The 25,319-nt window shown below is 36.3% G+C and overlaps 1 protein-coding gene across 2 annotated transcripts in view; it reads left to right on the top strand.

The window, feature by feature from the left end:
- Positions 1-24,357, top strand: part of AdamTS-B (ADAM metallopeptidase with thrombospondin type 1 motif B) — a 208,549-nt gene extending 184,192 nt beyond the window's left edge. For both annotated transcript variants that reach the window (XM_088231285.1, XM_088231286.1), the window contains 10 exons: positions 9,044-9,190; positions 9,273-9,343; positions 9,431-9,600; positions 14,039-14,226; positions 15,189-15,319; positions 16,648-16,913; positions 18,037-18,152; positions 20,092-20,209; positions 21,033-21,225; positions 23,305-24,357. In XM_088231285.1, the coding sequence (XP_088087411.1) occupies positions 9,044-9,190; positions 9,273-9,343; positions 9,431-9,600; positions 14,039-14,226; positions 15,189-15,319; positions 16,648-16,913; positions 18,037-18,152; positions 20,092-20,209; positions 21,033-21,225; positions 23,305-23,588 (1,684 nt within the window). In that variant the 3' untranslated portion in view covers positions 23,589-24,357. The remainder of the gene's footprint in view (positions 1-9,043; positions 9,191-9,272; positions 9,344-9,430; positions 9,601-14,038; positions 14,227-15,188; positions 15,320-16,647; positions 16,914-18,036; positions 18,153-20,091; positions 20,210-21,032; positions 21,226-23,304) is intronic.
- Positions 24,358-25,319: the final 962 nt, after the last annotated feature.

Genomic DNA, 25,319 nt, shown 5'->3' with positions numbered 1-25,319 from the left:
ATCGTCCGTGTTCATTTTGACAAAAAAATAAAAATGAAAAACTGCGAAACTCGTTCCGGTGAAGGAAATAAGCAAGAGCGCGTTATCTCGGTTAACTTGTATCGATGTACGTCTATTTCAGAAGAAAGGTTTCAATATTGGGTAAGCGAACAGTGTGAACTATTACGAAGAGTTCAAATGGGTGCGTACTGTATTTGCAAACCGTTTGGATTTCCCCCCGCAACTAATATAGTTTCTAGCCTCAAAACAATATGGAATGAGAGCACAAAATTTAGAAATTATTTGGATATTCGATGTGGCTTAGGTAATTTCAACTCGAGCCAACAACACACATCGTGGTTCATAGCACTTGTGTGTTGTGTGGCGTGTGAAGATAATCTTCCGGTAAGATTTATCATTTATATATAAAGTGCGGTACATTATTTTTCCTACTGTCTTTCCTTAGCCGCGATTATGAACGGCTATCTTTATCTGAGACGGTATAAACGAATATCGATATTCGTGTACGAAAGTGTGTATATTTGTGTAAATATTCAAATTATTTTCGTCGGTAACCGGTAATTTATTTATTTTATTTACTATGGTTCACAAACAATGCACGTGATATTGGTATAATAATCACAAATTGTTATTTTAGATATTGTTTATCAATTATATGTGAACACAGCATGAACAAATAAAGAAAAAAAATATATAATAGTTTATTTTTAATTGGCTAACTTAATTGAATTCTATGATTGTTATAAAAGATATTTCAATAAAATTATTCAATAAATTATAAATTACAAATTATTTTACTATTTGATTTTATAAATTGCGTTACAGTTTTCCTATGATTATTTAATGTATCGTTAAGAATATCAATATCAGCATTACTTTCTACATTATTATACAATCTTAACAAACGTGATTAACGCACTAAAGTGCGCCGTATTATTATCGAAGGTCGGAACAGGGGTTCCCTAGGGGTACATATTCTAAACAAAATGTAGAATCAACGTTACAATTAATTATTTTATAAAGATTTATTTATTTACTTAGATACATAAGTTTATTGTACATTATTTGAGACAATAAGTCCCAACTCCGTGGGACTAAAAGTCCTGTGTTGAGATGGGACGAGCAATTATATGACACAGACACGTGAGTATATCACCACAAATAGAGGATTAGAAAAATACAAAAATAATTTAAAAAAATAAAAATAAAACATATATATGGCACATCAATATGGAATACAGTAAACTCGAGCATTCGGAAAATCATCAAGGAGTTTCCCACTCAAATCCATCCCACTAAGGAAAATCCAGTCTTTAACTCCTTTAAATTTATTTCAACAGAGAGGGAAAAAGTTTTCGAGAAGAAATTTGGAAGTCTAGGCATTTACAGGGCTTATGACCTGTCATTGGCTGGTTTAAGTGGCCACTTTACACACTGTGTAACATTCACCATTCTGCCCATGTTTGAACATCCACATTTCCTCAACTCTTCCATCTGTTGACTTTTGTGAAGTGAAAGAGCTGAAACCTTTACTAGGCAACGCCTGGAAACAATTTTCCAATTTTTATACTTCTTCTTTTACCAGGTAGTAATTCAACAATGTTTGATTATGTCCAAATGCTTGCAGACTGGCTGGATTTCCTCCCTACGGAGTTGTTCATATTTAAATATGAACAACTCCGTAGGGAGGAAATCCAGCCAGTCTGCAAGCATTTGGACATAATCAAACATTGTTTAACTCCTTTCTTGAAAATATTTTTTGTCCTTGAGAGCTTAATACGCTCTTCCAAAATATTGAACACTCTCGGTGCTATAAATGAGAGATGTCTCTGATCAAAAGTCGTACGTATAAATAAAGATATATCGAGTCTAAAATCCGTCTCCTAAATTCCAACTTACTTCCAAATTACTACGAACTAATGAATGGTATAAACAAATTATCGATGATACAGATTAAAAATGTTTACATATTCTGAATATAAATCCTAACATCTTCCTAATTGAACATGTTTAGAAAGAAAATTGTAAACATATTATTTTTGTCATACAGAAACTTAATTTTACTTCGTAGATAATATTGAAGATAAATTGTAACTTCCTATCAAAATTCGCACCCTGGTTAAAACCTCCGCACGCGACTAGTACTGATACAGAGATACCGAGTATTAGTAATGTAACGACCCGGCACCCCAGCGCCCGTGCCCGCACCCGCATCCGGGGTATCTCAGAGAGAGGAACATCCATAAGAGTATACTAATCGACACTTTCTACAGGGAATGCAATCAAAACAAAACATCGCTCTCGTTTGACAGATGACCGCTTGGCAGCATGTTACGAATCGCCATTAACCAAATTATGATAAGTTTTCTGAAAATATACAATGCCATCTTTCCTCTGATACTTGATAAATACTTGAAATTTTACGAATTGTACAAATAAGCAAATTGCTCGCGTTAATAGAACTTGTTTATGTTTCAACATAGTATTTTTATGTTTGTGTGAAGTCATCATTAACTTCTATTATAAAAATAACTGGTTATTGAATTGGATACTGGTATTATCAATGTTTATTTTAATTTAAGCCAATTTTTAGCTTTAAAATACTACTACTTTCAGCGTTATTAGACCGCTGACAAAAATATTAAAAGCAGGTCACCCGTGGTGGTTAAATGTTTGGCCATCCGTTATATACAGTAACAGAAAAATTTGGCTATCCGTGATATACAGTAACATAAAAGTTTGGCCATCCGTGACATACGGTAACATTAAACTAGAAATGCAACAATAAAAATACAATATTAAAGATTTATATATAACCACTTACCGATGAAAACCGACGGTACGAAGTTATGTACAAATATTTAATAACATTTATTACAAATACCTAAGTCGGTATATTGGACAAACCAGGGTTCCAAATCCAGGTTCATTAAAGGTTTAAGGAATTTATTGAGTATTTTTCGTATTTTTTTAGTTTATTAGTAAAGTTATTTAATTTACAATCAAAATAATTCAGATCCTGATTTACGTTTAAAAAAATATGATCATTCTGGGTAGAGGTACCTGGAAACCATAGTAAGTCTTATGATGACCGAGGAACAGAATTGCATTATTTCTGAGTCTACGTGAAATAACATCAAGAGGAATTTGTCGGAGAATAGTTGGCACATCATATTAACCATAGAGTATTTTAAGGATGCAAATTAAATCTCATTAAATCGACGTTTTGAAAGACTCGATAGATTAAGAAATAGTTTCATGTCAATATGTAGTATGAAAAATCTGGGAATAAAAAGTAAAGGAGAAAGTTTTAATTATGCAATTACCTTCGCTGGACATGTTCAAGTAAGTTTTAAATGTGATTCTGGTTCACCGTTTTCTCATTAATCCGGATAATTTGCGTTTTAGTCTATTTTTATTTTATTTTGTGAGGTAATTCAACAGAGATAGAGAACATACAATTTGTAGGTATTCGATGACAATATTCACATGCGGGTACTCGTATATCTTCAATAAAGAATTACATTCGTTTTTTTTTATATTTAAAAAAAATATTTTATGTACAAAATAAGTTTTCAGTTTCAGTGCTGCAGAGCAGCGTTTATTTTACACGTATACTTGTGGCCTATTCTTAATTGAGATTTATTCTCAAGAGATTGTTTGCAAAAGTTAGGAGAGGATGATGAAATATGTCGATTTTGCTATTTCTGCAGTAGGTAGGGTAGACCGGGGACAATTGTACCATTTTATCTTTATCGTTGTATTCTGAGGTAATTATAAATACTACTGCGGTAGTACTTATATTTTCATATATTTGGTTTATTAGACTAAAAGTTGGCATCATTTTGAAATGTATTGAACCAATGTTAACAGAGATATTCGAACTTTAAGCCGACCAAGTCGATTGGTACGAACGTCCCCTACCCGGGGTCAGTTGTACCAGATATTTAATGAATGAAAATACAATATTTCAGCTAGAAAAATGTGTTCTTTTAAATAGTAATATAATAACAGAGCAGCTTTTAATCGACTTAAATCAGAACACGGCGACCTTCTCAAAGTAAATCAACATAAAATCAGCCTTCTCTCTTATTTAACAATAAAATCTGAGTTAAATACTATAAAAAAATATTCTATCAGTTTTATTAAATACATTTTTGTAGTTTTAATGCTTAAAATCAGTAAAAAAACAGTGAAAAATATCAATTAAAATATTGTATGGCGAAGCACGTGGAACATTTGTCTCCGTGGTACAATTATCCCCTGTATAGACATCATTTTGTAATTTATTAGTAGGTTTAGTTTTTTAAAAATCTGAATCACAATTATGGCATTCGTAATAATTTTCTTGCAGTGTGCATTGTTCATGGGCCCAGTTATGGCAGCGAAAGCATTGTATCCACTGTTCGTTGGGTTTACTAGAACCAAATGATTCCATACACACTAAACAAAAACATTCATCTTCTTCTTCACAACTTGAGCTGCTTTCTTCAGAATTTTTTTTAGTCTTGGGTTTTCTTCCTTTTGGTTTAAATTTAGGCTTATCTTCGGGCTTTGGTTTAACTCTAGATGAAGATTTCTTAAAAAGTTTATTCTTACTCTTTTTTTAAATTTAATAATAATAATAATTTCTTCCTGTTCTCTTTTAATTAAGTCTTTTTCGTGTATCGGTTTAAATTGCAGACTTTTTATTTTTTCGGCCTTTGTTCGCTGTTTTTCGCAGAGGTGCTTTTAGCAATGGTCTTATTTTATCAGGAAAAAACGTGTTCATTATATCTGTACTAGTCGACGGATGTACATTAATTGGAACTGCCTCTATCAGAGGCATAGGTCTATCCGTTTGGACATGGGTCTATCAGTAACAAATGATGGACTGTAATATAGTTCAGTAAATATATCTTTATTGACAGGAAATATTCCAGTGCACCTAAAGCCGGCCTGTATATTATTGTGTGTCGGTGCTAATGGATATGCTTTGACCACGATTGATAGTAAATTGTATATACAATAGTCATTGTACTGCCAGGGTGACTCCTCATCCACGCATCGCAAGAAGAGTTCACGGCCTTTTTTAATGGTCCATTCACTGAGTGATCTACCGGTTACAATTTATGTGAACAATGGGGTGGGAATGATAACATCGCGATTCCTTGTTCTTTGCAATAATCAAGTGCAGATATGGTTATATGAGATGGATGGTTACCTAAAAGCAGCAATACCTTCCTTTCTTTTGACGATCGTGATTGACGTTGGAAATGTTTTAAAAATATCAAGAATTCATTTTCTTGCATCCATCCAGATGAATTTCCAGCCCCGATGGATCCTACAGGACCATCCCGTACAAAATGTGGGCTGTAATTCAAGTGAGGAAATATAAACATGGCGGGAGCTGAATTTCCGAGTGCGTTTACCGCTACTGTTACTGTCACTAACGTCCCACGTTCCCCAGATGTTAATGCTCTAACTTGACGCATCCCTTTCCTTGCTACGATTTTGTCCGGTTTTTGGACGGTAGTTATATCGGTCTCGTCCATGTTGTAAACATCTTGTGGTTGAAATTTATATCTATCCATGACTTGCTCTAAATTATCAAAAAAACGCTTACATTTGTTTTATTAAAGCTTGTGGCTCTCGAAAGACTTGTTTGAGCAAATCTTATTGACAGTTCTGGATTGCGCTTCATGAAGGCTGAAAACCAGTCTTGTCCAGCCATTCCTTTTTGTCCCAGGAGTCCAGTCTTATCAAATTAAATGAGGCTGTTAGCTCAGCTAGCTCATATGCCAATGTTCGCACGTAAAGACGTGACATACCAAAGTATATATCTACCAATCTTATTAAATATTTTCCAAGTGTTGTTTTTTGATCGTCTGAAAAAACTTTTTTGCAGATTTGTAGCCCATTGAAACTACAGCTCCATTTTCAGAATTTTCTCTTTTCTTTTTTTATCTGATGAGAGATACATGGTACAAGCCAAACATATCAGCTGCTGCGCGTATCGATTTTCCTTTTAAGATTTCTTCATACGCCTGTTCATAAAGGAAGGTGTTTTTCGACGCTCTGTCAGTTGTTCTGGTTCTAGTACGCGGCATCTGATTAAAAAAAAAGAATAGTCGATTGAAAAAAATGACTATATTTATACATACTGTAAAATAGGGCGTTTTCTGGGAACGATTGAAGAAATTCCGCTAGGAGTCGCACACAAAAACAGGATCCTAAACTAAACACCCGAGATACATTTTAATGTGTTCTGTTCTTTAGGTTGATTAATAGAATGACTGAAAAAAAACCAAAGCGAATCCTTAAAATTATTTATAAAAGATTCTTTAAACTTGTAAGTTAAATTTACTATATTTTGTACATAAAACGATGACTTGATGTCGTTTTGTGATGTCGTTTTGCTGAAATTGCTAAAATTCTCATGAATTTCAACTCGATGATACATAAATACGATTAGAATATAGAGCCAACAACAGTAAGAAACGTTTAATCTGACACTGAGTAAAAAATTATGTCTCAAATTTGTGGTATGATCAATAATATAAAGTGGAAAAAACTTTGAGTGCGTGAAAATTTCTCCTCTCTGTCACATACGTCCGCTTCGCGTTACGTTTTCGTAAGACTGGCAGTTTCTTGGGACGTGCTCTAGCATGTTCCTGACCCAGGTGTGCGGGGTATGCAGGGTGGGGTTACAGAGATATTCGCAACGGTACTATCGTCCCCTGCTGCAACCGTCCCCGATCTACCCTATATGTTATATTTCCGAAATACGCGGGCCAAATAGCCCAGGAATATTAGACTAAAAATATCCATAAACATTAACAATATTTGCGAGACAAGTTACGTGCCTTGAATAAAATAAATGGGAAATTGAGTTGACAGATAAAAGGCTTCAGAAACAGCTGTAAACAGTCGTGGCCAAAGCCTGGCTTCATCTGTATCGTCTGCGTCTGATGAAAAGGTCTAGCGCGGAAGTGATTCGGTGTTGAAAAATCGACAAATGTCAACCGCCGATAGCAAAAGCACGCCGCTCTTTCGTCCAAAGTATACTAATAATTTGAAAATCTGCTACTTCTATTACTTCAACGCCATTGTACAGTTTTTCTAGCTGCTTGCGTTCAAAGGTTGTAACTTTTACGTCGCGTCGCTGTTAGCAAAAATCGTATTTAAATTATGCCTCGATAACGAAACAACGCCATTCTTTCAACCGATGTTTTTATATAATAAATAAAAACGTATTTTGTGATTAAAACGCCATACTTAAAATTATTCTAGCTACTTGCGTTTAAAAGTTATAACGGTTAAAAGTATATATTTGGGACCATTGTTATTTTTAATCTTTATAAATGATATTGGTAAAGTCATAAAATTTTGTAATTTTCTCTTATTTGCTGACGACCTAAAAATTTTTTGTGAAATACTGACTTCTTCTGATTGTATTAAACTTCAGTGTGACATTCAAAATATAATTCAATGGAGCAAACAAAACAAATTGTTCTTCAATGTTTCCAAATGTTTTGTAATGGCATACACAAGAGCATCCAAAACAATATACTATCGTTATCTCATGGACGGAGTAAGACTTGAAAGGGTTTCAACGTCCAGAGATCTCGGGGTGTTGTTTGATGCTCAGTTATCTTTTAATCTTCATATAGTTAATCTATGTAATGACTCCCTTAAAATGCTTGGTTTTGTTCTTAGAAATGCCAAGATCTTTTCTAACACTCAGATTTTGAGGACATTGTATAATTCCTTGGTAAGAAGTCGTTTGGAGTTTAGTTCCATTATTTGGTCGCCACATGAGACTCGATACTCTTTGATGGTGGAGAGAGTGCAGAAAAAATTTCTGCGCTATCTGTACCTTAAAGAGTGTGGATATTATCCTTGGCTCTTCCCAACTGACTTTTTACTGGGAATGCTAGGCTATCAGTCATTATGGAGGAGGAGGGACGTTCATTTGGGTGTTCACTTTTTCCAGGTGATCGGTGGTCGCATACATAACTCAGAAATTCTGATGGATGTAGGTCTGTTCGTACCTGATAACTATCTTCGACAAAGACAGCATCGATTGTTTTACCTACCGCGATGCAGAACCAACCTGCCAATGGTTATGCCGGTTGGTAGGGCAATCTTGCTACTTAATCGCATCGCCTCGGATGTCGACATATTTCACGACAGTGGGCCTTCCCTTAGGAAAGCACTTTCTAACATTTAATTTTTCTTTTTACATTTTGTTATATTATTTTAATAACATAATTATCTACTGTAATTTGTGATTTATTATTGTATTTAGAATGAATTGGGTCTTTTTCTGTAATGTTCTAAATATCTGAATAAATAAATGAAATGAAATGAAATGAAATATAATACCCCACCGAACACCCTGTATAATGAAATATCTCAAGACGCAAGCGGGGGAGGGGCGGGGAGTGTTGAGTATTAATTAAGTACCATATCTAGAACACATATGTGCAAAAAATCAGCTGGTTATGAAACATTTGATGTTTAAAAGCTAAAATTCCTGGGCTAAAAGGTGTATAGCATATGATATGCATCGCTTGAAAATTAAGGCGGGCTGAAGTCTGAATATATCCCCGATGTATGAGTGTTCTCAATCCCGCATTTATTGGTATTTTATTGAGGTGGTCGGCATCCACTTTATAGTTTAATTATATCGAAAACATCGCGGCGTTTGGTCGTTTTGTTGAAATTGCTCGTAATTAGAATGCTGGCTAGAGATTCGGTACTTATATACAAGGTATTTGGGACTTATATACACGGTATTTGGGACTTATATACAGGGTATTTTGGACTTATATACAAGGTTTTTGGGACTTATATAAAGGTATTTGGTACTTATATACAAGGTATTTTTTAAAATCAATCCTATCGAGTTTCGAGTTTTTATGATTCTGATATTGCGGAGTCCGTACGCACGAGGCATACTCGAGATTACTACGACTCGAACTCGGAATAGACATACCTATTCGTAGAAACATCCCAAACAGACTAAGTGTAGCTGACTAACACGTTAGAATTGTTTCAGTTTCGGCATGTATCATGACACGGAGAAGATCGGATGTCACCGCCGCGTGGGCTCCACGCTGCACGTTATGACCCCCATCTTCGAGGCCGACACGGTGGAGGTCGCTTGGTCACGCTGCAGTCGAAGGGATCTGACCAACTTCCTGGAGTAAGTAGCGACGAGCGCCGGGGCGCGAGCGCGGGCCGTCGGGAACCGATCCGAGCCGACTAACCGCCGCTTCTGATTTCAGTTCGGGAATGGGAGAGTGCCTCGCCGACGAGCCGGCGCAAGTCGACTACATCTACCCGGAGCTGCCTCCAGGTAAGGGGAGCGAGGCGGCGCTAGAGGCGAAGGTCGGCAGCGTGGCACGATGCCGAGTAGTAGTACAGTGAGTGTCGTGTTCCGCAGGTGCGCTGTACGACGCGGCGCGCCAGTGCCGCCTGCAGTTCGGCGCCGGGGTGGAGCAAGTGTGCACGCCGCTGGACGAGATCTGCCAGCGCCTGTGGTGCATGGTGAACGGGACCTGCACGACCATGCTGCGCCCGGCGGCCCCCGGGACGGAGTGCGGGCTGGACATGGTGGGTATCGGCCGTTCCCCGCGAGACCGCGTCGGCGCCGACGTCGGCGTCGTTTTATCCCCATCGCTCGCCCTCCGTAAACACCGTTTGTGGATATGAATTCGGAAATATGACTAAACTGTTTGAAGTAGCGTGTGTATACAATATATCGCAACCGCGATCGATCTCGCCGGCGCAGCGTCGCTCGAAGCGGGCGATAATTTGGCGATCGGACATCAAACACCGGGTCGGCAGCCTCGTGGCTCTTCGTGTACTATTTTCGAGTATTGCATAATGTCCAGCCTTCGGCGGATCTTCCCGACTGCGATATATCGCCATTTCCACGTAACGTTCAACTTGAACACGGTCGACTGCAGAACTGATCGATGTGTGCATCGCCGGCTCGTTTCCCGAAATACAATAATTATAGCATATTTTCGTGAATAATAATGTAGTACAGATATAACTTTATTTAGAACAACGATCAATAATTGAGCCGAGCGAATCCAAACAGTGAGGTAGGAGTTTATTTCTCGAAGAGTAATTGCATAAATACATTTCGTTTCAATTTAATTTATTACGTTAATGGTTTCATAGTTTATTTTACAACTCAATCCATTCAGTGGCAAGAGGCCGCAGTCACCGCAATAATATTATATTATACTCGTCTAATACTTCTAGGTAGTAGGTAGTAGGTAGTAGGTACCCATGGGATATAATACCTGTAACGTACCAAGCCGCACCTGTTAACGTTAAATTGCCTATAATAGTAAAAACCTGATTTCGGCTGGGTGATCATTTAACTAATTCCTACATAAACGTATCGCAATTTTACTGAAAAATAAGCTATTGAATTAGAGGACTGCCTGGCTATTTTAGTAACTAGTTGATATGAACATCATAATAGGTCAAGTTTATTAAGTGTAGTTACCATGACACGTGTCGCCTAAACTCCTAACCCCTCCCCCCCACCTTTCGTTCCGTAGTAATGCGTAGGGCACCGCAATGGTACTCAAACTTTTTAGCATATTTTCATAAATTATGTTACTTGGAAAGCAATCTTGCCAGGAATCGAACCCGGAACCTCATAAATTGTTGGCGAACGCGTCAACTACTACAAAAAGAGGTGGACTGATCTCCTTTTTCAGGATTTTCACCGGATAGTAGCCGACCTTATTACGAATGATTCACAATTCAAAACGCATCATACGCTACATATTTGAGTAAAATGGTTACTCACCCCTGACAAAGGACACTGGACACGGTATACGACACGTACACGACACAGCATATACACGTATAGACGCTGGACTGGTACTGATAGCCTTATGCACACGGAACCATAATAGACGACAAATATCACCGATCACTGATCAGTTTAAGATTGTATCTATACTTATAAATAAAACATCCATGATTCACTACACCCATTCCGGTCAAACTGAGTACCTTCTATGTAGGTACGATTGCAAAGCGCGATGTAAACTAAACTACATCGAATGGGACGACGCCAAAGGGAACTATTTCTTTTACGTTTCTACATAATGTAATAATTGCAAATAAGACCCTTCGAACTAACGAGCGTCCGCCGACCGTCAACAATAATCAAACATGACTTTAGTCACCTTAACGCCTTAACCTCATTTTCAGATGGCGACCTGATGAACCCCCGTTTTAGGGATGTGAATAAAAATATCTAGATATTTCTAATCGATTCATCGTGTCGTAAAATCACAATAGGTCTTTAGTCAAATCGTATGCACGCTCATTCTGCCTTATTTTTAAAAATTAAAATCACTTTTTTTCAAAATATGTATATGGTTAGTACTAATGTTTTGTGTTGCAAAATATATTTTTTTTTTAATGTTTAAAGTCTGAAAAAAGTCTGAAGATATAGAAAAAGAATTGTTTTACTTTATTTTGAGTTAATTTTAAAAAAAAATACATTTTTACGTAAAAAAAAGTCTCGCCGGTCCTTAGTACGGAGCATTGACCCTAGTTAGATCGGCAATAATACAATAAAAAATAAAATAAAATATGTATAGATATAATGTATACATGTGCTCTCTACTTGTATTTATTTACATATCTGTTATTTTTTTGTAAATTGTTTTGTCAAAAAATAAATAAATAAAGTTAATAGTCATTAGTCACTATACATTCGAGTATTTGTAAAAAAAAAACATACAATTTTATGTAATTTTAATTGTTATTTTGTTCTGTATGCGAGGTGTAGGGAAGGAGAGACCGGGGATGAAAGTAACAATTTTTAATCAACAAGTTGTTACTTTCATCCCTCATTCTTAATTTCCCAAAATCAGCAATCACGTCTCTCTAATAAAAAGCATAATTGAGAAGTAGATTCCTTGTAATATAAAACGTGAAGATAGATCTTCATTCTGAAACATTTTTTTTGTTTTTTGATATTTTTTTATTATTAATGAAACATATTATGCAAAAAGTACATATTATACTCCCAAGAGTTATTATAGAAACTCATTTGGGACTGTACATAAGAAAAACATTTTTTTGACAATACATAATATCATACATAGTTAATACATCCGAAATAGTAAGAAAACATTATTGTATAAGAAACATAAAACACAATACTTTACACCATCTATATAAATTACACTTAAAATTATCACTATCAAAAATATTTAAGAAATATTTTTTGACTGCGACACTTTTGAATTGTTTTTTCAATTTTTTGTGTTTTAACTCATCGGGCAGTTTATTTTAATTACAACAACATTAATGACAAGTATTGAAATTAACTTCTATATTTAAAGAAACATAAAACATTGAAAAACACATAAAAAACTCACCTACTTTTGTTGTATTTTACCGACACCTATACGGTTTACTCATAGCCGTCTAGCGCAGAGGCGTGAGGATAACAGCGGTGAGAGAGAAGTACAACATATTATACAACAGTATATAGTATAACAGCAGCGGAAATGTCTATACAAGCAAAGTAATTTCTTCTGAAACTCATTTGTTACTTGCATCCCCGGTCTCCCCTAATGTTTGACGAATTTGTAAATATTTATGGTGTTTTTTAAAGAATTTCAAATAAAATTATAAGATCGCAAAAAATGGGACGGACGCATTAAGGGAGACTAGGGTAGGGAAAGCGTGTATATTTATCAATTGAACTCTCTTTCTGCCCTTGATTTGATTTAAATCACCTGTGAAGAAAATTCGGTAAAATAGATTCCCCCAGGACGGGTGAAGATTGATTTTCACCCTTAGCTCATTCTATAAAAAAAAAACTATTTTCTCCCATGCATCGTAAAACTAGATTTTACTTGTTGATGTAACGTTAATGATAATATTATAAACAATGTCTGTAAAGATGATTATCTACCTAGTTTTTGCACCTTATCAAACGAATTACATCACAAACCCCAGGCTCATTTAATATTTTTACATTCATAAGCACCTACAGGTAAACGTCGTTTTACGCCGGTTCGATTTACGCCGATTTACAATTCCCCGGTTCGGCCGACACCAGACGACAGTAGACGCCGCGATCCTAATAGCAAACACACTTTTACACGTTGTTTTATTCTATTACCGTGTACGCTAGCAGCCTATTGAGTGTGTGAAATTGTTTCCGAGTTAGTTTTCATTTTGTCTTTAAGAAAAATAAAAAGGTATGATTATATTTTTTATTTTATTATTATTACAATTAAAAGAACATACAAATATTTGTAGTTTATGCTTTGATTCTGCAATAAAGGAAGCAACAATCAAAGCATATTAAATTTGATGTTTTTTTTTTTAAAGTCTGAGAATCTAATTTAGTAACGATGAACTGGTGAGTTGGTATTTATTATTTAAAAAAAACATTACTTATATCAAGAGATTATTATTTATTTTGTAAACGAATTTAACCTGTATTTATTAAATACATTTACAATTTATTTTGAATATATATAGGAAATGTATTAAATAAACATGTTGGATTGTTCTTAGAATTTTGACACGGAACCTAAACGTATGTCTTCCATTATATTTGTGTTTATTTTACGCCGGTGTCTCTCGGAACGGAACCCGGCGTAAAACGACGTTTACCCGTATGTCTAAATCGGCCATTTTGCAAGAGAGCAAAAACAAACTTCTGAAGATGAATAATGCTCGTAACTTAATGTGTTATATGATACATTCAAATTGCACGTATTTTTGTGGTATTTGCTCATTTGACTGTGAATATACGAGAAGAACACTGTAACATCACAATGACTGCTGTGTTCTTCTCGATATGTTTACTCAATTGATTTCTAAGAATACTAAAGTTTGTAGTATATGTCGCTGAAAAAATCGTAGATACGTCATAATAAAATGTGGTTAAACTGCGGTCATAACTCGAAACACCCACATTCAGACTTACGACAGTGTATTTCCGGGGGTGCGATTCTCCAGCTATAGCGCTCGGCGTATTGTGTTCCAGTGGTGCCAGAACCACACGTGCGTGGCGCGCACGTCGCCGCCGCCGCCGCAGCACGGCGGCTGGGGCCCGTGGGGCGCGTGGTCGGCGTGCTCGCGCTCCTGCGGCGCCGGCGTGTCCGTCACGCGCCGCCTGTGCGACTCCCCCCGGCCCAGCCACGGAGGCACCTTCTGCACCGGCGAGAGGACGAGGTGACCCCAACTGACCTTGCATTCTCTAGTTTGTATGCGACTACCTTCCATTATGGCCGGAGAAAAATTCGGAAAATTCAACGGAAGAGAGGTTGACGCCTTCTTACCCTTGGAAAATAACGGGCGAATTTATGCACAATTTTTGTGGAAATAACAAATAAAGTAGGCTGAATGCTGTCGAAATGCGATCTCTCGGACGAATGTGTGGTAAAACTATGTACGATAGATGCACAAATTTAGAGATCCGTACATTATGTGAGGCTGAGATAAGCATTATCGACAAAATCAAGAAAGGAGCTCTGCGCCGGTTTGAACATGTAGAGCGAATGGACAGCGAAAGAACGGCTAAGAATATTTACAATGCAAATGTTGATGGATGCAGAAACAGAGGAAGACCGAGAAAGACATGGCATGACCAAATCCAACAAATACTTGAAGATGAACATGTCAAATGTCGAAATAATCAGCGCGCGTGCATGAGAAGATGTATGAATGTAGAGGTAGTGAGATATTTATGCAAAGATAGAGTGATTTGGCATTCTATCCTCTCTAGTGGTTTGTTTGTTTGTAAGAAACATTTGCATTCTTATGATTTGAATGAGGCCCTCAGTATCAAAGATGGCCAAAAAATCCCATACCTATTTATAAGAAAATTTCGTAAATCTGTTATGGCACCTTTTAATTGAAATATTTATCAAAAAATATTTGCTAATACTTTGAAGGATTAAGCTAAATGTTAACATAGCAAAAAACGCTATTTTTATAGAGTATTAATTATGCGTTTGGCCGCTTTTGGTACTATTTTTGGCGTTTGGCCATCTTTGATACTGAGGGCCTAAAATGCTTCAATTTCAGGAGGCATTTTACAATGAATTGCAAATAACTCAATATTTACCACTCATTGTAAAATAACAAAGATTACGCTCCGGTTCATTACGAATCATTATTATGTATCCTTTCAGGTATAAGGTCTGCAATACGGATCCATGCCCCAAGAACGAGTCCTCCTTCAGGCAAGTCCAGTGCTCCAAATATGACAACACGACGTATAATGGAAAACTTATAGAAAGGTGGCAACCGTATTTCGATCAAGGTTTGTCTCACTCTCTGTTGTACTTAGTAATTACTAATTAATCGCATACTCAATTAATTTAGCTTCCAGCTCAGAACTCTCGGCCCATTTACATTGCATTTTTACATTTATTAGTTATCCATCTAGTCTAGTCTGTGTCCGGGCGTATAAAAAATACACTTCTGTGTATGACTCTAAGGTAAAAATCCTGAAAAAGGAAATCGACTGGAGATTAGTCCGCCTCGTAGTGTACTCGACATTTTCACCTACCGCACTTGAGATCCTGGTTTCTCTGTCTCCGGACAGGCGCCCGAAGTGTGGGGCTGATCGCCTCACCATCCTGCCACACATGATCGAGATACATCGGGTGCGGATTAATCAACAATCATAATAACAAAAATAATTACCTTAAGGTTCGATGATGAAGATGAGTTATCTATCTGCCCTATCGGCATTTTAAATGGTTGACCCGACATGTTCGGAGAATCGATAGCAACAGCATGGCGTGGCATGCTTCTCGGCTCAATATCTGCACTGCACCTACCTAAGTGTATTATATTACTATTATGATTTTTGGTTATTATTATTATTGATTTTACTATTTATTTATATATGTTTGTGTACATCTATACATACATTTATGTGTGTGTATGTGTGCGTATATATTGTTCTAAATACCAACTACTGTAACTAAAACATAATATAAAAATAATGTAAATGCCTCTACACGGAATGTGCCCCGAAGAGGGGTCATATAGAAAAGAAAAAGTAAAAAAATTCATGTGAAATTATTTTATTTTATTTTATTATATTATTTAAGTATAATTACAGTGATGTTACATTTTTTTTCAAAAAGAGGCTGAATATTATTAAGAGAGGCTAAATATTATTATATTATAAATGACACTCAGCTTCCGTTTGTAGCGGAGAGCTGAGTCGTTAAATAAGTCAAGATCGTACATCTTCTCAAATTTGGAAAAATGACTAATTGCTCTTCCTAATAGAGAATTCTGAGCTAATCGGGTGTCGCATTTGTCGTTGCTCAGGAATGAAGCAATGTCTAGTGCGACGAAGGGGAATATTAAAATTGATTTCAGCCAGCAAATCGACACAATCAATCCGATTATTGAGTAAATTATAGATAAACAAATGATCCGCAATCATGCGCCTTTTGTGAAGTCAAGGTAAGTTTAGATTTTTAAAGTTTGAAGTTAGGGAATTTATATTGCACGTATTAAGGAATTAATTTTGTACTTCATCTAATTAAGTTTATGTAAATGTTATATTGAGGATTCCAGATGCAGGAGGCGTATTCCAAGTAAATAAAATAATAAATAACCTTTGCTCAGATGAGCCGTGCGAGCTGTACTGCAGTACAGCGGACGAGTCCATGATCGTACCCTTCGGGGAGTACGCGCTGGACGGTACTCCGTGTAACCTAGGGACCAGGGACATGTGCATCTCCGGCATCTGCCGCAAGGTCGGCTGCGATTGGCTAGTGGACTCCACCATGGTGGAGGACTCGTGCGGGATCTGCGGAGGGAACGACACGGAGTGCAAGCATGTGCAGGGCATCTACAGCATGGACACCACCAAGGAGTCAGGATACAGCGAGGTAATGATGTGACATAGACTGCATGACACCCTTTCACCACTTTAGTAACTTTGAAATGTCTTATAATATATAAATAACATTTTCATTTCCCTCCGAAACTGTTTTGGAAATAATTAGAATATTGCAAAAAAATATGCTTAATTTAAAGAAAAAAATTGCACAGTCAGCGTAAATACACGAGGTTCTAAATCGACAAGATGAGCATAAAGTATCAAATGCATTTTTTTGTTGATATAATTTGAATCCAACTAAGACAAAAAACATATCATGTGACACTAAAAAGCTACCTACTTCATCCGTTATGTGTACAGATAAAATAAAAGTGCCATTTTGCAATTTGAAGTCATCGACTATATCTATACAATGCATATTACGATTTCTCAATGGTATCCTGTGTGTGTTTTATAAAAATAGGATTCCCATATAGTGATGTTTATCTTCAATTAGATGAGCACAATAATTATTATTTCCGCTTTCGCAAACTAGCGTTATAAAAATATTAAAGGTAGGTTCGGGACTATTAACATAATATTTACCTCAGTTTACATTTTCATTTATCTGTTTGGTTTGAACTAGATATTATGGTTAATACAGATAATAATATCCATAGCGCAAATAAAAGCTGTTTAAATCTTTTTAAGGTTATTGAAAATTTGGTTGTTGAAAAAGTACATATTTTTATGTTTAATATTCGAGGCCCTTAGTATCAAAGGTGGCCAAACGACCCCATACCTATTTTTGAGAAAATTTCGTAAATCTGTTATAGCACCTTTTAATTGAAATATTTATCAAAAAATATTTGATAATACTAACACTTTGAAGGATTAAGCTAAATGTTAACATAGCAAAAAACGCTATTTTTATTGAGTATTAATTATGCGTTTGGCTGCTTTTGGTACTATTTTTGGCGTTTGGCCTACCTGTTTTCGAGAAATCTATTTGATAATATTTGGTGCCCTTAAAACTTTAAACAATTAACCTTAAGGTTAACATAAAAAGAAACGCTATTTTTACTAAGCATTAAAATATGCAGCTGGCCGCCTTTGATACTATTTTTAGCATTTGGCCGTCTTTAATACTGAGGGCCTCATTTATAAATGTCTGTTTTATGTTTTATTAACAGGTAGCCATAATTCCTGCTGGTTCCAAAAATATTAAAATTGAAGAAGTTGCAAATTCCAAGAATTACATAGGCATTGTCAGCACAACGTCGCGCAAGTTTTACTTGAACGGAAGAAGGTAATGTTTGTTACCTCGCTTTTACCAAAATATTCATAGACAATAATATAATATTCACATCTAAATTCGTCGCAACAAAGAGGGAATATAAAAGCCTAGGTAAAATGCCTAAGTGATAGGTAAATGACATATTTTGGAAATTTGTAGGGACTGGTTCTGGACTATCCCTAAGTACTTATATCTTTTTTTATACCTTTATTTTTTTCTGCTTTTGGTAGTTTGGCATCATACAAAAAAGTTCATTCTTTTAGTTTGACAACTGGCTTCTGACTGGTTAGTCTATTTTGAAAAGAAGTCGAGTTTTAAATCTATTTGACTAAAATGGAACTAATTTGATTGAATAAACATATTAAATTGTGCGATAATGAAACGTGGTTCATGATTGTTGTCAATTAATTATCAGTTAGAGGAGATCCAGTGTTCCTTAAAAATGAATGATTAATAAATTCTTATCTATGTAAATTGAAAAAATCATCATTATATCTATTTATCTGCACCTAATGGTGCATAGGGCACTGCATTGGTACACCAATCGCAGCGTATCTTCATTATTTTTGTTACATGAAAGTAAGACGATCAGTCTTACGCTTCAGGTACCATTTTAGTGTGAAAACAAAAAATTAAATAAATATTTCATATTGACACTGTCGGGAATCGAACCCGAGCCCTCTTGTATGGTAGGAAAATGCGCTGACCATTACACCACGAGAAATAAAAAAATCTAAGAATTCCTTTAGCACACAGAATACAAAATATTATTTACATCCCCAAGAATTCATTCAGGTCAGAAAGGTTTGAATTTGAACATGGTAAAAGTTTTTATATACGAGTAACTCTAAATGGTTTGAAGGGTTTTAATATATTTTTGATTCTCCTTCGTGCTGCCGCTAATCAGTTCTTTGAACATTTGGGGTCTTGTCCCTTTTTCTCTCTCTATGATTAACGAATGAAGCTTCTCACTACTATCCGTGGCACTTTTATAGGTTGAATATCATTGGCTGGTTTAAGTGGCCACATTACATGCTACAAAACATTCTGCCTATGTTTAATATCAACATTTTCCTCGACTCTTTTGACTTTTGTGAAGTAAAGGAGCAAAAATCTTTGTTGATGTGGGAAACATTAATCTGACTGAATTATTTCACATGTAGTAAAATATGTAAATTAGCCGACGACAGCAATAAATTAGAATATTATTACATTTGCTTATAATTAGTACTGTATTGTTATTTGTTCAATGAAAGCACACGCCCTTCTGCTAAAACCCGTAATTTTTACGCATTTCCTTACCTTCAGTAGGCAGAAACTAGTAAGTTTTGAATTTATTTTTCTGATGGTAAAAGAGGCATTTTGCGTTCTTATGATTTACCCAAATATTTTGAGACCCATTTTAAACGAGTTGTAATTATTTACGAGTTATCTCACTATTAGAAAATGGTAATCAATGGTAATCAATTAGGGTAGAGTGGGATTCAAACTGCGGACCTTTGATCTGTGAGTCCGAGACACTAGCCGCGGGATCACAACCCGATTACATTTAATTTTTTTCAAATATTTTATTTAGTGACAATTTATATTTAACATTTATTTGTTCTTTTACAATTTATGTATTACTTTTTTTGCTACCTCACCGAGGGAGACATTTTATATAATTTTGAAACATGCCTTATTATTATTAAACACAATTAAATCATAATATCAAACACATAAAAAACACTATAAATAATAACATATTTCTATCAATTTTGCCTGATCCACTCATAAATCCGCGCGCATCCCACCTCCATTATCCATTTCTTAATGGCGATTTTATAGTGACAGTATTTACTAATTGCCCTTATGGACAATGGAAGTCTGTCGTACACTTGAATAGAATTTCATATGTAGGCAAGTGCCCACTACGCCATTATCTCTTTGTATTACGGATGATGATTTTCAGGAAAATAACTCTGGCCGGTGAGTACCTGGTGGCCGGTACTCCCGCTCTGTACGAGAGAGACCGAGACTGGGAGAAAGTCCGGATTCCGGGACCCATTGAAGAAGATATTCTTGTTTATGTGAGTTCTTTACTTCTTTTCAAGTACAATTAAATAATAATAAGTTACGGAAGTTTAAGCAATGGGTCATTGAAATTCGACATTGACCCAGAAGTTTTCAGGTGAAAATGAATATTATAAAGTGTAACCTTAGTTCTGAAAAATTACAAAATATTAAATTATTTGCAAAGGGTTTAGTATCTCAGGGTGCAATAAATATATCATGAATATATCATAAATATATCATGAATCTGTGAAACAATTTTCCTGCGCTGTGTAGTCTTACGTACCACTGAAAAACAGGTTAATTCTGCAGATAAAGATATTTGATCTAATTAACGATCACACTTGAGCAAGTATTTGATGGAATCTTTTGTTCAGAAATAAACAGGCCCTAAGAGCGACACGTGTACATTCCTGCTATATTATTAGGGTGTAAGCAATCCGTGCTGAGAAATATCATAATTTAATGCGTACTGCACTGGAATGACGCAGTCACATTTTAGTAGATATATATAAAAATAGCGGAGAGGTTAATGACGAAAGGGAAATGGGAAAATTCCGGGTGGAAGAAAATAAACACGATTATATTGCGTAACCTGTGAAAATAAATCTGAACTTCACTTATTGGGGAATTGTTAATATCAAAAAAGTTACATGATAAATTTTATTGTCTATTTTAATCCTTACATACCTACTTTAACAAAGCAAAATAATTAAAAATACAATTTTTTATCATTATTATTTAGAAGTCGGTATTCTTAAATTTACTTACATAATTTCACAAATGTGTTTTGTCCGCTGAAATGTCATAGGATAACTACAGCGCAGTTTCACTTTACAGCAAATGATCTACCGCGGGCGACACCGCAACCCCGGGGTGCGCTACCAGTACACGGTGGATCCGAAGCGATCGCGCGCTGACTCGCGCTACCAGTGGGGGACGAGCGCCTGGACGCCGTGCTCGCGTTCCTGCGGCGGCGGTCTCTCGCGCCGCCCCGTCGTGTGCCTCGACGCCAACGCCGCTCCGGGCGCCGGTAACTACCACATTCAAGTCAATCACAGTTCGTATCGTAGTGGATCAAATCTGGCAATCATTCAGCATTTCCCTATCTGTAGGGCTCTGCAATGGTACTCCATTTGCAGCATATCTCCATTATTTTGTTACGTGGAAGATTAAGGCGTTCAGTTTTACACTAGCCCAGGAATAATGAAGAATTTTCAGGAGACTAACCACTAAAATAACATTTGTTTATTTACTTATTTATTTATATACGGACTTATTCAATCCATTTAGCAACAGTAAAAATATATCTTTTTTATTTAATAAGAGGTTCAGTCAAAACTAATGCCTCCTATTTTTTTCTAATTAAATAAGTTGAGTAAAAATTTTTCATTTGGAGCTATTCCTCAAACCTTTTTCTGTGTACAGTAGTAACTTTCTGCGTCAACAGGTGGCAGAACTGCAGTTGCTCGCAAAACAACATAGGTAATATTAGACAGCGTTCTGTGATTGAATTCTTGAATCCAGAAGGTAAAAGGTACGAAAAATGTGTATGTTGATGCAACAGTGGATGTCAACACTGTTAGACGATGGGTTCGTCGCTGTAACGAAGCTGAAGGACAAACACTGTTGGCTGACGAAAAGCGGAGCGGCAGGCTGTTGACTGCGGTGACTCCTGGCAACATTCAGCGAGTCGATGTGGTGACCACCTGATAACTCTAAAAGAATTGTGTCGTAGTCTGGAGAGACGTCACGGAGGTGAGATCTGCACAAACTGTGCGATCGGCAGGGAAAGTTATGGCGACAGTGTTCTGAGATGCAGAAGGTGTGATTATGGTTGATATTTTGGAACAGGGATGGACAATAAATTCTGTCCAATACGTCACAACCCTTAAAAAGCTTAAAGCACGTCCTTCAACGAATTCACCCAACAAACATGGCGGATGTTCTTCTTTTGCGTGACAATGCAAGACCACACACCGGTCGTCACACCACTGAAGAGATTGTGAAAATTGGATGAGTAGTCTTACCTCATCGTCCATACAGCCCTGACCTAGCGCCATCAGATTTCTATCTGTTCGGGCCGCTAAATGAAGCTCGAGATTCACTTTGAAGATCAGGAGGCCGTGAAAACTTCCATGGGTTGAAAGTTCAGGAAGCGGGACCGTGCTTTTTACCACAATGGAATACATGCCCTTGTTAAAAAAATGGACCAAAACTGTGGAAATGTACAGAAATTATATTGAAAGGTGACAGATTAATCGTCAATAGAGTGGTTTTTAACCTAATTGAATTTTTATTTCTTAATAATTAAAGGAGAAAAAAATAGGAGGCATTAGTTTTTGACTGACCCTCGTATCTACAGGTACAATTATGTTGTATCCCAACTCAACACAGGGCTCTTGACCTCATAGAGCCTCATAGAGCTGGGGATATGTTTTTTTTTGGAATATGTATTTTTATATGAATAAATCAAATTAATAAAATATCAAAGAAATAAATTGAAATAAAATAGAACTAAAGAAAATTAAAGCTAGGACTAAAAATACATATATATTTATATCAGTACTACCTCAAGACAAGATCTGGTCTATTTTAGTGATTGTTTAAATCTAGAAAGACACCAAAAAAGTCCAGATCCTGTCTCGAGTTTATGCGACACAATCAGGACATTGGTTCATGCAAGCCATAGTTTGTGCTGTGCAGATCGAAGAACAGTACTTAATGTCTTAAAACCGTGTTTTTTCTTGTTATTTTCTTTTTCACCCTAAAGAAACATTAGCATTTTCACATTAGTCTCAAAAAATGCTGTTACATTTTTTCAAGAAAACCTCAAATGTCATCTTCATGAAGGATAAAGATTAAATATATCACTGTTTGAGAATGACCACGAACAATGTGTCATTAAGCCATCAAGCAGTTAAATCGTGAAGCTAGAATTATCTGTTTTTTGGCATAAGAGAGTTTTTTAAATAATTTATTCCGTATATTACGAGTAACTCAAAATCAGTTTTTTTTTAAAATTATTACTATTGTATCGTTGATTATCGACCTTTCTAAGGTCGAATTCAGTATTAATTAAATGAAAGTTACATTCATTGTGATTATGCAGGAGCCGTGGACATAGAGCACTGCGTCAGCAACAGCGAGATAGAGAAACCGTCGGAACTGATGCGCGTGTGCAACCCCCGCTCCTGCCGCACTTTCTGGTGGGTGGGGCCCTGGTCCGCGTGCCCCTGCGGGCGGCGCGGGCAGGGGGCGCAGCGCCGGCGCTCCGTGCAGTGCCGCGAGCGCGCCGACAACTCACCACGCAGCGACACCGACTGCGACCGGGCAACCAAGCCCGCTGCGACCCTGGCCTGCCTTTCCGTGCCCAAGTGCGACACAAGATATTGACGTACCGACCGCAGAACGCAGACACTGTTGCGCGATGCAATCGCATCCCCGGTACACTGCGGTATGTCCTAAATCCATTTTGCAGGAGCGCGAAAACAAACATTGAAAAATGATTGTTGATGTATTAATTAAATTACTCGATGTATATTGACATTGTACTGCCTAGTATGTTTCGAGGTGTTTGATCATTCGGCTGTTCAAATATAAGCAGAACACTGTAGCACCATAATGAGGAAGTTCAGTTTTTTTTATTTATTTGTTAATGGGCTATCAAACTAGGGCCAAATTTATCATCTCTATAATTTTTTCTCTCTAAAGATTTGTAATTTAGAAAACTTTGGAGTTTTGGTTGGCCGAAACATCTAAATTACAACGCCTGCCATGTCACGAGTTCGAGTCGGTGAGTTTTTCTGGCATTTAAAAGTAGAACCCTGTACAATTCTAAAAACAAATTATTTTTACCCGCCGAACTTTAAAACACGCTTAACTTAAAAAAACATGGCTACCCCGAAAACCGGAAATCTGTTGCCGATTGCCACAACAACATAACAACGCCCTTATTGATCGGTTATTGTAAACAAGTGTTCACACGAGCCAGTGACAATTCAAAGTAGTTTATTTTATACATTTTCAAGAAACTTCGCCGTACAATTAAATACCGCATGAATGAAAACATTTTGTACATCCAATTTCCCGTAGCACTGAACTTCCTCATTGCTGCAGTGTTCTTCTCGATTCATTTCAAAGAATACTGAAGTTTGCGGTATACCTCGCTCAAAAAAATCATAGTGCTCTCCTAAGAGAAAAAAATGTACTGCAGCACTACTACTCAAAATGGCAAAATTTAGACCTACGAGTGTACTTCTGGGGGTGTGATTTAATGACTGCATTTAAAAGGGCCATATTTTTGTTTTAAAAATAATGTTTATTTATTATTCTCCCCATCAACTGCCACTTGCGTGTAAAATGCTAATATTATTTTTCAGGACCACTTAGCAATTATAAAAAAATATTTTTATACACATAATAATAAATGGAGAGATTTGTGATCAGAGTAAGAGGTTAAATTATGTCAGCTCTAGCTTGCCTTTTTCTTAGGGCGATTTTTTTGGCTGCACAATTGGAAATGTTAATATCCCAAATCTCATGCGAGATGCAATTATAGTTATGTAATTTAATAATAGTGATAATAGTGCACGAAACTATCAAAGATCAGCCATTGTGGCGTGAATGTATGGATACTTATAGCTGCACCCAAATATCTCTTCAATTACAAATACTCTTAAGGTAACTTAAACAAAACAATCTGATTTTCTTGTTTTTCGACTTTCTTTTGAATATTCAAACTTAATTTTCAATTAGCATATTTTCTCGCACCACCAATTTACCTTGTTTTCACTTTTTCTGCTTCGCACAAATAAATTACTTGTACTTTTTTATAGTAAATATAGGTAAATTCCAATTTTTATATTGCAGAACACACGTTCTGCACAGAAAAAATAGTTCAAGGGAACAGAGCGGTGTTATGACGTTCATGCCCGGCGATGGGAGTTCGATGTAACAGTATTTTGCTAATTTACTACAAATTAGAGTTTCACTTTCTACTTCTACATTTGGCGAGACGCGACCGGCACTCCAGCGGGTCGAATGTTGATTTAGCTTAGACCAAATTGTGAATCAATACGCTGCCATAATATATAAGATGAAACCAAATGATATTAATACTCCGAG

The sequence above is a fragment of the Micrasema longulum genome, unplaced genomic scaffold (genome assembly GCF_059751315.1).
Source record: "Micrasema longulum isolate JH-2025_06_02 unplaced genomic scaffold, ASM5975131v1 h1tg000868l, whole genome shotgun sequence".
In the NCBI taxonomy this organism is placed as follows: domain Eukaryota; kingdom Metazoa; phylum Arthropoda; class Insecta; order Trichoptera; family Brachycentridae; genus Micrasema; species Micrasema longulum.
This window is presented reverse-complemented; position numbering and strand designations above follow the sequence as displayed.